The following is a 17,368-nucleotide window of genomic DNA, read 5'->3' as shown; positions in this document are numbered from 1 at the left end:
CTGCACTTAGGAAAAGGCGCAACGTGGCTGTTAATTATCAGTTGATTTGACTTGCTTCCTAATATCGCATTTAGAAGGCCACTTGGAGTTTGGTACACTAAGATTTTCAAAAATTCCTACATCAATTGAAGTTCATTTTGTGAAACAATATTAGTCGACTTAATTAAAGCCATTTGGACACGATCAGCTTCAATCTGGCATCCAGTTAGGCTGCAAATTCCACCGTCATCCTGAAGTTTGCCAGACGCAACTGTGACAGATGGTGTTTTTTTTTGTACTACTTACAGATTTTAAAGCATAACAGGCCAGTTCGGTTCGCATTACATATCAGGTACTACTGCATTACTTATTGAAAGTGACATTTACCTTAAAATCTGTACTCGGCTGTTTCTTGATTGGTTAGGTGGGTAATACAAGGTGCTATGCTCTCATCTCAGAGTTGATAAAATTGTGTTAAAAACTTCACCCATTACAGAAACCAAACACCAGCTGCCTTCTCATATCCCCTCGTCAAGTCACCTCTGGTAACCAACACTGGATACAAGCAACACACGCAAAATGCTGGTGGAACGCAGCAAGCCAGGCAGCGTCTATAGGAAGTCGACGTTTCGGGCCGAGACCCTTTGTCAGGACCCAACACTGGATACACATGCATTTAATTTCAAATAAGGTCACATGATCCTAGATTCATCTTCACATTCTTATTCCAGGTAAGCTGATACCAGCCAGCACTTGGTTCTTTAACATCAAGCCTAGTTCATACAAAACTTACGGATTCAGTGCTCCCCTCAAATATTCAACCAACTGCTTGCTGTTCTCCAATTACAACCTTACCTCCAAGCACCCCCTTCTAAAAAGAATCCATATATCGACATGGCAGTCATTAAGGTGTATTGAAAATTGATGTGTTCAGTCTTAACCTCCTCATTATTGTCCACCAGGTACTTTAGTCAACTGGTCAGAAATGTTCAACATCTTTCTCAAGTCCATGGAACATGCACTCAGTGGCTGCTTTATTTGGTACTTCCTGCACCTAATAAAGTGGCCATTGACTGCATATTCATGGTCTTCTGCTGCTGTAGCCCATCCTCTTCAAAGTTTTGACATTTTGTACTTTGAGATGCTCTTCTGCACCCTACTGTGTAGCATGTGGTTATTTTAGTTACTGTCAACTTCCTGTCTGCTTGAACCAGTTTGGCTGTCCTCCTGACTGCTCTCATTAACAAGGCATTTTCAGTTACAGAACTACTGCTCACTGGATGTTTTAATTTTGTTTTCCGCACCATTCTCTGCAAGCTGTAGGAACTGATGTGCATGAAAACCTCAGGAGATCAGCAGCTTTCTGAGATATTCAAACCACCCTGTCTGGCACTAGCAACCATTCCACTGTCAAAGTCACTTCGATCACATTTCTTCCCCATTCTGCTGTTTGGTCTGAACAGCAACTGAACCTCTTGACCATGTCTGCATGTTTTTATGCCTCGAGTTGCTGCTACATAATTGGCTTACTAGATATTTACATGGACGAGGTGTAACCAATGAAGTGGCCACTGAATGCATGGGCTTAAAGGTATTTTGAGCAAAATAATACACTTATTTTGTTTGACAAAGAGAGATTATCCATTACCTCGACAATTTTCATCTTCTTGTTGACAGTGTTTTCCATGCAGATATCAAGGCAGACTTTCAGTGCCATGTTATCTAGTAACCCATTCAACAATTCGTCTTCATACAAACAACCCTTTTCTCTCTCCACTGTCTGCTGCAGTTCAGACCAAAGGTTCCCATTCAGGTCAAGACCGCACAGTACACTGAGCATGTGCAGAAGTCCTTTCTCCGAGTCAAAGGTCACAGCAGAGGTAGTTATACCAGCGGGCAGGCCTGAGAAGGAAAGCTTAAGCCCGTGATTGGACAGCTTGTCCTGTAGCTTCTGCACAAAACCTTCGAAAAAGAAAAGAAGAATGAAAATCTGCTTTCAAAATGAGCTCTTTTTTCTGATAGAATTATAGGCAGAGAAAACCATTTTGGTACTCCACAGCATACAATGATTTCTCATAGAGCTAATTTAAATAGTGTTTGTCAGAAGCATCAAGTGATGGACTGCCACTCCCCCTCCCTCCATCTCCCTAGAGGACAGACAGAAATCAGTTCCATGCAGTTTGTTTTAGGCCCCGAAAGGTTATTTTGCCATTATTTTACCAAAGAGTAAGGCACTCGTGGTGAGTACTGGCAGGTGAGACGGGGAGCATTCATGAACAGCAGAGTGTGGAAAGAATTGGTAGAGCAATAGATGCAGAAATGTCACTATTTATGACAGAGTAATTGCAGCACTTTATGACAATGCTGACAAAATGTCAATATAGAAATTTGACCAAAACCTAGCTGAAATATTAAATCTCACCTTTGCACTGTGCTAGGCAGGAGCGAAGTTTCTCACTTCCACTCAGACAGTCACTCTCAAAGTACGGAGAGAAATGGAACTCTTGCAAGACGGGCATTCCTTGTTGCTGCTGTCGGCGAGGAGCTACAGTGGCATGTAATCCGCTGATCTGGACTCCCCCCGCTACAATGTTGTCTAAACAACGATTTACAACAACATCCACAGCTATAGGGGGAAAGGGAGAGAAGAAGAAAGCATATTGATATGGTCAGGTTTGGCATTTCGCTAATTTACCTGAAGTGTAATGAACTGGATTCTGCAATGGTTTCAAAATGCCGACTTTGCATGCAAGCATTTTACAGAATGCCAATTTGAAACAATTTTTGCTGCACTGAATCTCTGTGGATACTAAATTATGTTTTAAATTTTTTTTTTAAAAAAACTTAAGCTTTGCAATACCTTGCAATTTTATTAAGAACATGCAAAAGTAGAATTTTCCTTAAACACAAATATAACAAAAGCACAAAAATCATTGATTTGGTAACAGATACACAACTAAATCAAGCATTCTATCAAATCTCTGGAAATGGAAGATCAGGCTCTTCAAAGTCAGCAATTAGCACCAAAATATTTTTAAACTCAAATCTGATAGAACTAAAAGAAATGAGGTCCAGCATTTAATGTGTGGTAGCAGTAAAGCTCCAGCAAAGTGAATACTTTGTATTGTACAGTATATGCTTTAGAAAATGCTTTTCACTTTGAATCTATCATAGAGATTAAAAAACAAATACCCACTGCCACTAATGACAAAAATAGAATTGATTACATTTCAACTCCTTTGGGCTTTGTAACAAACAAATATCAAAATTGATCACAGTAAGCATTTTAAAGACACCTTTTCTCTCACTATCCTGGTATTGTTGGACTGCCTCTTCATGAAGCTGTGGGTCAACGCAGACTGAACGGATGCGGGTTGGTACTCTCAAGCTGCGGCCAGATAGTCCAACCACAATCATCTGTAACATGGTATCCAGGAAGGTCACCCAGTTTCCAGACCACAGCAACTTTCCTTTGTCTCCTGCAGATGAAAGCCAACAAAATGGTACACTTAGTATATGATGATACCAAGAGTTTCTCTCGCTTCAGATGTGTTCCTCTCAAAGAACAAAACTAAACATTTAATACAGAATTTACCAGCATTGTTAGATTCCAAGATTCCTTGGAAGTGTTTTCCATATTCATATCCTCGTAGGCGCAGCTCTTTGTAAATATCTCTTGCAGATAGACGGAATGCTGTCTCTGTATCTGCAGACTTTGAGTTTGTCTTTACCTGCTTCTTAAAATCATCTAGAGCAGTTTCTTCCAGAAGAGACACTTTTCCTGGAATTAGTATTGTATGGAAATAAAAGTAAGTTCCTATTAAAATGAGCATTATTGAATAGCAAACATTTTCACTTGTTAAAACATCAGAGTTCCTGCAAAGTTCAGAAACCTAGCTATATGTTACACAATCCAAGATTGCCAAGTTTGTTGAAATGTCTCATTGCCTTTCTTATAAATAAGGGGAAAAAAAAACAAAAAAAAACTCAAATTCAAAAAAAAACCAAATTCAATTGGAAAACCATACAAATTTAGGTCTCATGAACAAACATATCAAGCTTCACAGCTTGACACCTATTCCTATTGAAATAGGAAGCAGTTAAATATCAAAAATTTGGTGCAGAGAAACAGTGACTTGTCAATGTACGGTATTCTCTGTAATTTATAGTATTGAAGAGCAAAATTATTTCTTATTTTTAAAAGGCCAAAAAAAAAAACACCTCAATGTGAAATATGCTTCGCACTATGGAAAGGGAAAGTTCCAAAACAGCCTGGCACAATGGATTATCTGAAAAGGTTACTGCAGTAGAGACTTTATTGTAAATTCACCAACATTAGCAAACTGGTCACCATCTACTGCAGCCAATTTATACCATTTAAGAAAGTTAAAACAATTTCTAACTTTAGGCTATAAGCAATGAAAATCTGAAACGAATAAATCATTTTAGTTTGCCTGATCATTACTTGACATGCTAGAGTTTGGCATTGATGAAGGTTAAAAATATGAAAACTCAGCTGAGTATTTTAAATTTCCAAGCAGAAAGAATGATATTTACTGAGAGGAAGTGAGAGAAATAGACTGTCGATGAGGAGACCCCTCTTTTACATATCACTTGCTAGCATTTCCTTATTAACAGCCGGATGGAAAAGGCACATATGTAGAACTGAGTAGGCAGATGAGCTCATCCCAAGCAAGAACCTTTACTTTTGTAAGGTACCTCATGAACATGGAAAAAAAAATCCTAAAATAGCTTGTAGCTTTTGAATCTGCTGAAATTATTTGAGTGTCAATAATTAACTCTGCATCATTTAATCTATGTCATTTAGGAAAAATTTTTAAGATTATTATGACTTACCGCTAACAGCTAGGTTGCTGTTCTCTGAAACTTCAAATCTATTTGAAGCTGGCATCAGTCGAACTTCAAGCTGTACGGAGCCTAATTATAAGGGCAACAGAATTCAAAAAATTTAGTCAAAGAAAAAAAAAATGGCAATAATAACAGAGCAGGGTAGCACAGGGACAGGGGCATTGGCCCACACTGTGCGCAATGTGCATGATGTGAATTAAACTAATCACTTCTGCTTTATCTCATATCCCTCCATTTTCATGTGTCTAACTAAAAGCCTCTTAAATGTCACTTCTAATAACTTATGAAACAGAATACATAGTTTTGGCAAAACAAAAAAACTGTATACAAGCTATCTTTTCCTAGTAAAATCAAAGGAATTTCAGGCTCACAAGTCTTGCAAAACACTGGTATATGCATGCATGGGTGGGGTACAGTACATGGATGCAAGGAATATGGAGGGCTACGCTTCAGGGTTGGGACGATGGGTCTAGGCAGAGTAACAGTTTGGCATGGACTAGATGGGCCAAAGGGTCTGTTTCTGTGTTGTAGTGCTCTACAGCTGCATACTTAGTAGCTCGTGAAACTACAAGGGGACTATACAACCCAGAAGCACCTTTCTTCTCAATGAGCTTACCCCCTCCACTTAACTCATTTTCTCCTGGCAGTGCAGGTAATAGAAGAAGATAAGAATATGCAACAGCTGAAAGAACTCATAAGATATTAACACTAAATGGGTAGGGTCAGATGTACATTGCCTAGAGATATTATTCGTAATCAGCAAATCCCACGTTCCATGCTGGGCAACTGACAAGATTTTACTAACAGAAAAGAACATTACATGCGAGACATTCTATTCAGTTTAAATTTCTTGAAGTATTAGAAGTCTTGCTTTCATGCTTCTAGCTTAACAAAACTTGCTTCATCAAGCAGTCTCTAACCTTATACAAATTATCTTAAGTCGATCTCCCCTCCCCGCTATTGACTTCCTTCTATAGGAAATTGTTCTTCCTTCCGACTCCAAACAAGAACAGTCAATTTTTATTTTAAATACAACTGAATCTCTATTCTGCTTCCACTTTTACAGGGTAAACAACTCCAGACTATCTAACCTTTCCTCGTGACTCAAGTTCTCTAGATCCTCATTAGCACTTCCCTTATTGTGGTACACAGAACAATGGTCAGTAACTGAGCTATGCCCAACTGTCACATGGTAACAGCCCAACCAACCACAAATAAAGAGAAAATCTGCAGATGCTGGAAATCCAAGCAACATGGTACATGTGACAAATAATAAATCAATACTAAATTACTGTTGCCAGAGGTGGTGGAAGCCAAGATGATCCATAACTTCAACTGGAGCTCAAACAGGCATTTGTAGATAATAACTTCTCTTCAAGGGGAATGGGAATGTTTCATTGAGTTCTAATGACTATGTCTGTGTTGCAATGTGAGCTCAGGCAACAAGATGGCTAATCCAGAGCTACCTTGACTGATCTAAACACATCTAAATTTTGAAGAGTGCAAATCTGAAATAGAGCTAGAAAATGCTGGAAACACTTAACTCAACAGTCTTCAACATGAAAGGTTAATTCTGTCTCTTTCCACAGATGTTGTCTGCCCCGATGAGCATTTGTAACATATTCTGGGTTTTATAGCTATCCTAGTACCTGTTTTTGGTAGAATTGTTGCCCTGTGTATGACAACATCCTCAAATATCACAGGGGTCTGATCCATTACAGCACCGGTCAATCGTAACAAAGCTCGCCATGCCAGTACCAGATACCCAGTGGCTGGATACAACACCCTCCCATCAATGCAATGGTCAGCAATATAGCTGTCAGGAGATTCAGGATTCATATCTGTCGAGGCACAAAACAAACTAGATTAAAAGAATAAACAGTTTTAACATTTAAATTCACTTAAATTGTTTTCTTTTCAAATATTGTAGAATAGAAATTTATATTTTATCCTACACCTCAGTGTGCACATAGCAACTGCAGTAACCTGAGCTTTGTTTTTAGGTATTTCAATGGAACTGGAGCACAGTGCCTGGCCCGCTATAGCTTAGTGCAAGATGGACGATGAATTTTTCACGCTACACATTTGGAAAGTACCTGCATAGTGTTTAATCACTACCAGTGGGCGGCAGAGTCATGCAGCAGTTAGCGTAATGACGTACAGCGCCAGCAGTTGGGGGTCAATTCCCGCCACTGTCTGTAAGGAGTTTGTATGTTCTCCCCAAGGCTGTGAGTTTCCTCCAGATGCTCCAGTTTTCTCCCATATTCCAAAGGTGTACGGGTTAGTAAGTTAAGGGAATGCCATGTTGGCACTGGAAGCACGTCAACACTTACAGGCCTCAGCACCTTCTCAGACTATGTTAGTCATTGCCACAAAATAATGTATGTTTCAATGTAGATGTGATGAATAAAGTTAATCTTCAATGTAGTCCATTGCATTTACACAAGAAGTCTCTGACAATTCAGCAACTCACCAACATTAAACACGATGGCAGATCCCAAGCCTCCAGAACCAGAAGAAAAGTCTTCAGTTTTGGGTACATCCCAGATCTGGCTATGGTCCCACACAATGCTAGGAGAAATTAGGGAAGTTCCGGCAGGGATTGGGTATTCCACAGGTGGATATAATTTGTTGGAGTCCAAGTTCACCCTATTTCAAGATAGCATATAGATATTTAATTACTTTGTGTTTTTCAGTGATATCTATCGGTGATCAACACATCAAGACATCAATCCGAAACACACCAGATTTGGAGGACTGAACAAGCTTATTCACCAGCCTTGGAAGTTGGGCTGTGAGGCCTAGTGACATACAGGCCTTAAGCAACATATGAAGGCAGACATCCCACCCTGCAAAAACTCATTTCAGGGAGGTAGCACCATCAATTTGCAGTGAATTCCTGGAACTTCTGGGGGAGGGGGGGGGGATGTCTGCAACAGAGTAGCTCCTTAGCAGCTAGCCAGCTAGTTTAAATAACGTTAGCTATGCTAATGAACGAATAACACCTGTTAAACTCACCTCAACATGTCTTTTAAAGTCTTAACCCACCATGGGCAACAGTCACTGTTGCAAACATTGCAGTGAGCAACACTGTCATTATTTTTGACCCCTATTAGGCAGGGGTACACTTTAGTGTAGTCTGGGGTGAAGGACGTTTTATATTTTCTTTTTTTGGAACACTGCCACAGTTCCTTCATTCTCGTTTGTTTTCTCTCTCTCGCTCCCGCGAAAATTGAATTCCGGGATATTGTATATAATTTGCGGACATCAGGGAGCCACTATCAATATGCGGGAGACTCCCGGAACTTCCAGGAGAGGTGGGATGTCTGTGAAGGCCCCAGCCCAGAGCATCCAAACATCTAGCAAGACTGGGGGCAAGAGCCATGACTCTTATCATGGTCTGAGATGCTTTAAGTGTTTTTTTTTTTTTAAAAACTTATGTATCTACTATACAGAAACAAACCAAAAATTTGCTCTTTGGCTTTGAGAACAAAATGTTGTTTATCATCTGAGCTGGATCATTTGAAGAATTCAGATCCTTCCCTGAACATCACTCACCCACTTGCATAGATTTTGCCAATGTTCATTAAGAAGAATTCCAGGTTATTGCTGTGCCCTCGATTCATCAATGGTAGAATGAGACAGGTTGGTTTCAAACTCCGCTTTAGAATAGCCTGAAATAAGAGCAAACTGCTTAATAGGTGTTAAATTTCATAGCCATTTAAGCCCTTTTGTCAGAGCTGATGTTGAGCAATCAAACACAACTTCATATAATACCTTGTTCAGTACTTAAAAAAAATGAACAGTTTTGTTACCAATTCAACATTGCTTTTGTGTTTGTGAATTATCTGTACAATTATTTCACTATGATTTAAAGGGGAAAACAATTCAGGTGGCAAGCTGATTTTAATGATTTGTGACATGTCCTGGGAAAGACAATGTCTAAAAGCTTTGCGGGACGGGGGTCAAATACCAATGCTCTTTGTAGATATCAAAACACAGTAAGTAAACAGTAGGAAACTACAGTATATTTATCAGATTGTACACCTACCATACTTGAAGGAGACACGAGGAAATCTGCAGATGCTGGAAATTCAAGCAACACACACAAAAAAATGCTGGTGAACGCAGCAGGCCAGGCAGCATCTATGGGAAGAGGTACAGTTGACTTTTCGGGCCAAGACCCTTCATGCGTTCACCAGCATTTTTTGTGTGCGATACTTGAAGGAGAGATAGGTACAAGTAATGCAAGGAAATGACACATTATTTCTGATGGAATGCAGATGGATTCCCAAGTGAACAACAGGAATTCTGCAGATGCTGGAAAGCCAGAGAAAGCAGGATCTCCCAGTGGCCACACATTTTAATTCTACATCCCATTCCCATTCTGACATGTCTATCCACGGCCTCCTCTACTGTAAAGATGAAGCCACACTCAGGTTGGAGGAACAACACCTTATGTTCCGTCTGGGTAGCCTCCAACCTGATGGCATGAACATCAACTTCTCTAACTTCCGCTAAGGCCCCACCTCCCCCCCGCACCCCATTTGTTACTTATTTTTATACACACATTCTTTCTCTCACTCTCCTTTTTCTCCCTCTGTCCCTCTGAATATACCTCTTGCCCATCCTCTGGGTCCCCCCCCCCCCGTCTTTCTTCCCAGACCTCCTGTCCCATGATGCTCTCATATCCCCTTTTGCCAATCACCTGTCCAGCTCTTGGCTCTATCCCTCCCCCTCCTGTCTTCTCCTATCATTTTGGATCTCCCCCTCTCCCTCCAACTTTCAAATCCCTTACTCACTCTTCCTTCAGTTAGTCCTGACGAAGGGTCTCGGCCTGAAACGTTGACTGCACCTCTTCCTACAGGTGCTGCCTGGCCTGCAGCGTTCACCAGCAACTTTGATGTGTGTTGCTTGGATTCCCAAGTGAACTCATTTTTGTTATAAGCAAAAAATGTCCTAACACAGTGGGAGCTACCCCAAAGCCAATTGCATATAAAGACAGGAAAGCTGGATACCTGAAGCAGGGCATGAGCAGAAATCTCAATCACCACAGCATTACTCGGAATATGTTGCAGTCCTTCCTGAAACAAGACCGGGCTCACCAAGTTGTTGACATGATACTCAGCTGAGGAGCACTTAGCCAAGTCACTGTCCCATTTGGACTCTGGGATTGATGTACTGATCCAGCGTGAAGTACGAGGCTTGGGAGCAGTTATCACCTGCCAAGAAAAATGTGGGTGCGAAGAAGTGTGAAAGGAATGTATTCAGAAAAATGTAATGCACATAATCAGTATAAATTATAGTGGGTACTTAATTAAACAATCCTGAAGGGTAATTCAGAATATATATTCATAAAATACATTACAGTGCAGAAGAAATCAGTGCAGCGCAGAAACAATCATCTGACAGGATATTTCATTAACATTTAATGCAACTCCCTAACATATCAATTCTGTTCAACAGACTATCACCAAGTCTGGTTCGATTTAACTGAAAGAAACAATAATAATGGATTTGTAAAGTGATATTTAGACAGAAGGGCAGACTTTGGCCCACAGAGTTGAGCTGGTCAACAAGCACTTGCAAAGCATACCATCCATAAACAGCCAAGATTCTCACCTGATTTTTACCTTTCCACTTTTCTCACTCACACATGCATCAAGCCTTCAATTAGAATAAACTATGGGTTTTAATTTAACATTTAGTGCTCCAAACTATCAGCTCCCTGTATAAGGAAATGCTAATTGGATCACCAATGTATTTTATAATTATGCTCATTCTCTGCACTGATCTGATTAAAGACTAATTTTAAAACCTACAATTGCTTTTTCCAGAGAAATCCTCCAGTCTGTTTAGTCTTTCCCTTGTAGTCAAGTCCTTATTTTCTAGTAATGTACATTTCCTGTATCTTCTTCAATGCTTTACCATCTTTGTTTGAAAGGGGTCAGAACTATCCAGAGAAATCCAACTATGGTCCAGCCAAAGGCTGATTTCAAAATTTAACCACAAAAATCAACGTGTAATCTCAAGTTCCTTTGGAAATAGCCCCTATTCTTTATGCCCAGAGATACTTGGGTGGCAATTTTTAATTGCCTCAGAATGTCCCATAAACACAAGATGTACGTACTCACAGCTCATCATCTCCTGGCTCCATATATGCTGTGTACAGATCTTCAAGTGGCAACTTTGCCAATGAAACTGCCTTCAATCTAGTTGGCATGACCTTGAAAGAAGCATGCCCATTTATGTGTAATCATACGCTGAGTTCCTAAGTCCATCTAAAGAATTGCATTGACAGCTGGAATAGCCATGCCCTCTCTCTGCTCATTCCACTATCTGGTTCACTGCTCTAAAATGCTAACCAACACCAGACATTCTACCGAGCATACTACCTTAGCCCAAACCTCATGTTTACCACTTTGTGCACGGCAGCCAAGTCTATGACAATTCTTCATAAGATTGATGTTACAAGATATTACTCATACCTTCTGTAGAGCATTAAGAAGGGTTGGGGCAATGGAAGCCATGTAGTAAGAATGGAATGCAACTCCTGCACTGCGAACCTCTTTTGCAAATACTCCCTCCTCTTTTAACTTGGCCACAAATTTGCTCACCGCTTCCTAATATGGGAACAATCACAAGTTAGAGCATGAATGAAGGTAGATCAGTATATATTTATCTGTATACAAGTCCTATTGCTAATCACTTGTCATCAGTACCAACTATTTCATATTCCCCCTTTTCAAATATTTGACGATTTTCATTCTAATGAACAGAACCTGGAACAGATAGATAACAATCTCCATTAATCTCTCTAGCTTTGTATCTTGATCAGTAGCAAATTTCTAATGACACCACTGACTGTATAGAATTTTCTCCATTTTCCCCTTTATATTCAAAACATAAAACTCATTCAAAACATTATCTTTACACGTAGTTATTTATCCATGGAATATCATCATTTTGCAGTATTTTGGCTCTAATATTTTCTAGAGTTTGTTAAATTTCATTTAGAAATAGCACTGCTGATCCAAAGTAATTTATCTGGGTAAGATTCCATTCTGATCCATTAAAATCAGTTAATTTTCAGTCAAATTAATTTTTATTAGCTTTTTTACACAACTGCCCCAAGCGTCATTAACTTGCCATTCTGTCCCATTATTAATTAAAGTCGGGTCCAACGTGATATATACTACATTTCTCATTTTACATGATTTTTATCCTTTTCCTACCTGTGGCCCAGAGATCGTGACAGTATCCTCTGCATTGTGACAAGCTGGAACCACTCCTTCAGGACACTGTGCCTTGCATTCCTCCCAGGTCAACCCTGTTAGATATCAAAAAGCTTTGTGGTTACTTTTTGAAAAAAATAACACATTTCCATGTCTGACTTTAATCATTTACATTTGATATGACATTACAAAAATAAAATGGCATGCTTTATAATCATTTAGTTGCTGTTAAATGCCTTGATTTGGACTTAGCTCAAGTCAGTGATCATCTATCATCCACAAATAAAACAGCATACAATCAATTAAATGGCCTAATGTGACAGACCCAACAGCTTTTCAGGAACCCACACAATGTCAGCCTACATTGCAATTGTGGGTGGCCGTTATTTTTGCTTTCTACAAATTGAGTGGCCATTTAGGAATCAAGTGCAAAAACTCGATTCCTTTGAAGAAAATGGTTTCTACAGCCCTGCAGCATCTTATCAACATATTTTCCCATAAATTCTAGGAACTTATCTCCATAATGTTCTTTAAAGTACTAAATCTGCTTTTGAGCCAATTTTTCTGGTTCCTGTGTTTCAGGTATCAGTGTAATGAATACAGCAGATCCACTGGAGATGATCCAATATCATGCCCTTCCTGATCAGATGACCAAATCCACCATAAGGTCAGCTCTGAGCAGCACAGCAAAGAGACATTCTTTCCATATTTAGCACAATTAATCATTTAGATCCTGCTAATTGTTGACCAATCATCCTGCATTTTGATTTGGCCAACTTGAACTGGCTTCCGTTAGATCAATTTATCTTTAAATTGCAAAGCAAACTCAAAAACACTTGGCAGCAAGAGCCTGTTAGGAAAAAAAATGTTTAAAAAAAAAAGTGCAAATTGATATGACTTTCCATTGCAACCACAGCGCAAGAAGCAAAACTTCTAGGCCAAGCATAGTGTGATCAAACATCCCCTCTGCTTTTAACAGTGTGACCTTGTCCTAACCTTAAAATATTCTGCACAAGGGCAATCAGGTCAGTGTTTCAATAAACTACCTAAAAGGACATTTAACAATATATTCCAAAAACTCAATTAAAAATTATTATGGATGGCATAGGAAATTTTATATGATCAAGAGCTGGAATTATAGCAGTTCATATCCCAGCAGAAGGAGAAAAAGGAGTAAAGTTGAACCATTCCTTATTTATGTGAAAAGGGCAAGTTCAAGTTCTTTGTTATCTGACTGTACACATATACAATCAAACAAAACAATGTTTCTCCAGAACACAGTGCACCCAGAAAATATATCACACTCAGCACAGGAAACAAAATATCACCATAAATGTTAATAAGACATAATTCAAAATACATGTGGTGTGCAGCACAGGTAAAATAGCAAACAGAGAGCAGCTCACTGTGCTAGTGATGAGACTTGTGGTACAGGTATAAGATTTTCCTTTAAATGGGAGGACAACTGCTCCAATGACAAGGGGCATTTGACTCCAATTATTTTATTATTCACCCTTGATTCACTGGGCTAAGCTGGCACAAATCCACCCCCTATGCTGTGGAATTTAGAAGGATGAGAGGGGATCTGATTGAAACATATAAGATTATTAAGGGATTGGACACACTAGAGGCAGGAAACATCTTCCTGATGTTGGGGGAGTCCAGAACCAGAGGCCACAGTTTAAGAATAAGGGGTAGACCATTTAGAACGGAGTTGAGGAAAAACTTTTTCACACAGAGGGTTGTGGTTCTGTGGAATGCTCCGCCTCAGAAGGCAATGGAGGCCAATTCTCTGGATTCTTTCAAAAAAAAAAAAAAAAAGTTAGATAGAGCTCTTAAAGATAGCGGATTGAAGGAAAATGGGGAGAAGGCAGGAAAAGGGTACTGACTGTGGATGATCTGCCGTGATCACAGTGAATGGTGGTGCTGGCTTGAAGGGCTGAATGGCCTACTCCTGCACCTATTGTCTACTGATACTTTACTGGGATGTAGTTATATAAACGATAGTCAACCACACAGTCACTCTGAATTTGCCTTAATATTAGCATGAGTATGCTTTAGGGAACTATAGCAAAACTCTTACTCTTATCCAATATCTCTGATTGCCCTGATCCTTCTGCTTCTGCTAATTCTGACATTAGCCATAGTCACGGCTGCTTTTCAGATCCTTGTAATATAAGGCCACTTGCAACAATTCCCCAGATGAGATCAGCAAATTAACTCTGGTCAGAGAGATTTCATTGACTGCCGCACTTCAGTTACCCATTGGAGAAACTTGTAAAGATTTGAACAGCTTTGTGATGCAAGGGAGTTCAACCAGTCACTTACCAACAGCAGCCATAGCCCCTGGTGGTAGTTTAGCTTCCTTAATACATCGCCCTCTCCAATACGCTGCCAATATAACCTCCTCGTGTGTCAGCGAATTATCAGCATATCCGCAGGCCAGTTCACCCACGGAGTGGCCAACGATGCCAACTGGCTGCAGACCCATAGCATTCAACATGTCTATCTGAGCAACCTGCAGTAACATGACAAAGTAGTCACCGACTCAAGAGATTCTGCAGATACTGGAAATCTTAGCCACCCTAATTAATTAGCTGATTCTTTCACACAATTAGAGCATTTCTTACTTGAATGGCAGCGAGGGCTACAAAGGCATGCACGGTGTCATCAAATGTTGTATCATCGGTACTCATAAGGAGTTTGGATACTTTCAATCCTGTCTTTTCCAGTGCTTTGTCGGAACGCAGAATGGATTCATGGAATATATCCAACTTCATGAGAATACGACCCATTCCAATCCACTGGGCACCCATACCTGAAGGAAACAATTCACATAATCAGAAACATTATCCAACAACAACCAAGTCAAGATGGTGCTGCTGATATATAACATTTAACATGCAGCTCACAAAACTACTTGACATACAGTACTTCTGAACAACTATCACTGCAATCTGCAGCCTGTAATTTCCCTTTAAGAAAAGCATTTTTTGAACCATCTAAACAAACAAGCAAATTTACAATCTCCGAAAGGACCTGGTGACGGTACTGTTTGTTATATTTAGTATTATTTGTATTTGCGCAGTTTGTCTCTTTCACATTGGTTATTTGTCGGTCTCTGTGCATAATTTTTTTTCTTCAATGACTCCACTGTATTTTTGTTCTACTGTGAATGCCTGCAAGAAATTGAACCTGAGAGCAGTACATAGCGACAGATACATAGTGATAACAAATTTACTTTGAACAGATATAAAATACTGTGGTTAATTGTCACTGACCACTTTAGTTACAATATTATTCTAGATTCTGTTAAAAAGAATTGGAGGAAGGGGTTGAGGAGAGTGCAGGGTGAATACTTTTCTAATCAGAGGAACCATTTAGCAAAACAGAAAGCACACGGCAGGGGGTGGGGGGGGGGTAATAAGACACAAATAGAGGGTAGAGAATAAAAAAAATATGATCCAGATGTCTTCTACTTATAACTGGAAAATCAGTAACCAGTACAGACCATCAAAGATCCTTACAGATCAAACATACCTAGCATATTTACTGCTAAAACTATCATATTGTTCCATCAAATTCTTAATAATAACCTAATATCCACAAAATAAGAACTAGTATAATTTAGGTAATTTTGTGCCATACTTAATTGCTGTACCCATGGGTCATATTAGTCTGTGCCCATTCCTTTTATCAACGCTACTGTTGCTTCAGCAGTAAAATACTATTTTTTTGCCTAAGTTTCTCAAGTTGTGTGCAAATCAGAGACAACAAATATCACATTAATTGTTCACTTCCAAGTCCAAGCCTATTATATCCAACAAACTCAGCAACAAAATTTAAATTGTTGCTTCAAATTTATTTCACAATCAACACCCATGCTACAATGTTTTAAAATGTTAGACGTGACATAAAAAAGTGTCATCACCATCATTGGCAGTTACCTAATCTTGACCTTGCCTCAGAAATCAACATCTATCAAAGATCTCCACCCTGTAGGCCAAGCCATTTTCAGAATTGGGCTTATAATCACTGACTTATATGATGTGAAATTTACTGTTCTGCAGCAGCAATACATTGCAAAGACTTAAAAGTACTATAACTTACAACATAAATAAATAGTGCGAAGAAACAAAAAGTGAGTTTGTGTTCATGGATTCATGGGATTGCTCAGTAATCTAACAGTGAAGGGGAAGAAGCTTTTCCTAAACCACTGAGTGTGGGTCTTCATGTCCCTGTACTTGCTCCTTGATGGTAGTAATATCCAAACTACCTGAGGTACATAGTTTGTTTTCCTTTGTGAATGCTGCACATCTGATGCTATCTGCAAGCAAGCTTCCCATTGCACCCATGTGATGAACTTTGACTCCTCTCTGTTGAAGTCAACCCTCTTCTCAAAAGTTTTAAGGCACCAACCTGAACAAATATACCACAAAGGTCTTCCAGAGGACTGGACCTGCTGGACTTCTTTAGCATCTGTTTCACCTCCAACTAGCATGTAACCCCTGTACGGCATCGCAGCAGTGGGCATTTTTGAAATATCGTTGAGCAGAGTCAGCAAATTGGCATCGTTACTGTGCTGCCCGGCTTGCTCAAGCAGAGTCTCAACAGCTTCAGGTGTCCGGCCACATGCTTGGAGCAAACGGGGCAGAGCCAGTGGTTCTGAAGGACGGACTCTCTTTGCATTAGGACGCAAAATGACATGAACATTGGAACCTCCAAATCCAAATGAGTTCACTCCTACGATTCCACCAGTCACTGGAATAGGTTCAGTTATTACTTTGAGTAATCCATTCTGCAAAGCCGGAACATCAGGGTTGGGGGTTTTGTAGTGAATGTTGGGAGCCCATAAACCGTGTTCCAGAGATAATATAACCTGGCAAGAAGAAAAGAAAATTAAAATTCACCGTGGTATTTAATTTTTGCCAAGTGGCTCAACAGATGCAATCCACTTTCATTTATTTTGAATTACAATTCACACATAGATACAAACAAATACTCATGTTGTTTCACCCGCTGGTACAATATTAACAGGAAAGTTGTTTTGCTATGATTATCAATGTAAAATTAAAAAGGGACATTATAATAAACTGAATTGATGGAGACTAATTCATTGTTCTTTTCTAGCCTCTGTGCTCGCTCTTTCAGGTAGCCACCAGAGATTAGATGTTACTGCCAACCTATCCTTGCTGTCATACTCGCTGATTTGCAGATGACAGAGTTGACTTTCCTCCAAGAGGACCACAACCTTGTCATAGGGTTTGGAGTCTTGTGTGCCTCAA

General features: G+C 39.6%; 1 protein-coding gene across 2 annotated transcripts in view; it reads right to left on the bottom strand.

The window, feature by feature from the left end:
• Window positions 1-17,368, bottom strand: part of fasn (fatty acid synthase) — an 81,685-nt gene that overhangs the window by 43,284 nt on the left and 21,033 nt on the right. For both annotated transcript variants that reach the window (XM_072242675.1, XM_072242676.1), the window contains exons 9-22: window positions 16,503-16,962; window positions 14,714-14,901; window positions 14,412-14,601; window positions 12,084-12,178; window positions 11,337-11,471; window positions 9,867-10,070; window positions 8,407-8,522; window positions 7,322-7,497; window positions 6,498-6,689; window positions 4,837-4,917; window positions 3,575-3,760; window positions 3,276-3,458; window positions 2,402-2,605; window positions 1,628-1,941 (exon numbers count right to left, since the gene is read on the bottom strand). In XM_072242675.1, coding sequence (XP_072098776.1) covers window positions 1,628-1,941; window positions 2,402-2,605; window positions 3,276-3,458; window positions 3,575-3,760; window positions 4,837-4,917; window positions 6,498-6,689; window positions 7,322-7,497; window positions 8,407-8,522; window positions 9,867-10,070; window positions 11,337-11,471; window positions 12,084-12,178; window positions 14,412-14,601; window positions 14,714-14,901; window positions 16,503-16,962 — 2,724 coding nt within the window. The remainder of the gene's footprint in view (window positions 1-1,627; window positions 1,942-2,401; window positions 2,606-3,275; window positions 3,459-3,574; window positions 3,761-4,836; window positions 4,918-6,497; window positions 6,690-7,321; window positions 7,498-8,406; window positions 8,523-9,866; window positions 10,071-11,336; window positions 11,472-12,083; window positions 12,179-14,411; window positions 14,602-14,713; window positions 14,902-16,502; window positions 16,963-17,368) is intronic.

This window comes from Mobula birostris, chromosome 24 (genome assembly GCF_030028105.1).
Source record: "Mobula birostris isolate sMobBir1 chromosome 24, sMobBir1.hap1, whole genome shotgun sequence".
Lineage (NCBI taxonomy): Eukaryota > Metazoa > Chordata > Chondrichthyes > Myliobatiformes > Myliobatidae > Mobula > Mobula birostris.
The sequence above is the reverse complement of the archived record's forward strand: the minus strand, read 5'-3'. Positions and strand labels throughout refer to the sequence as shown.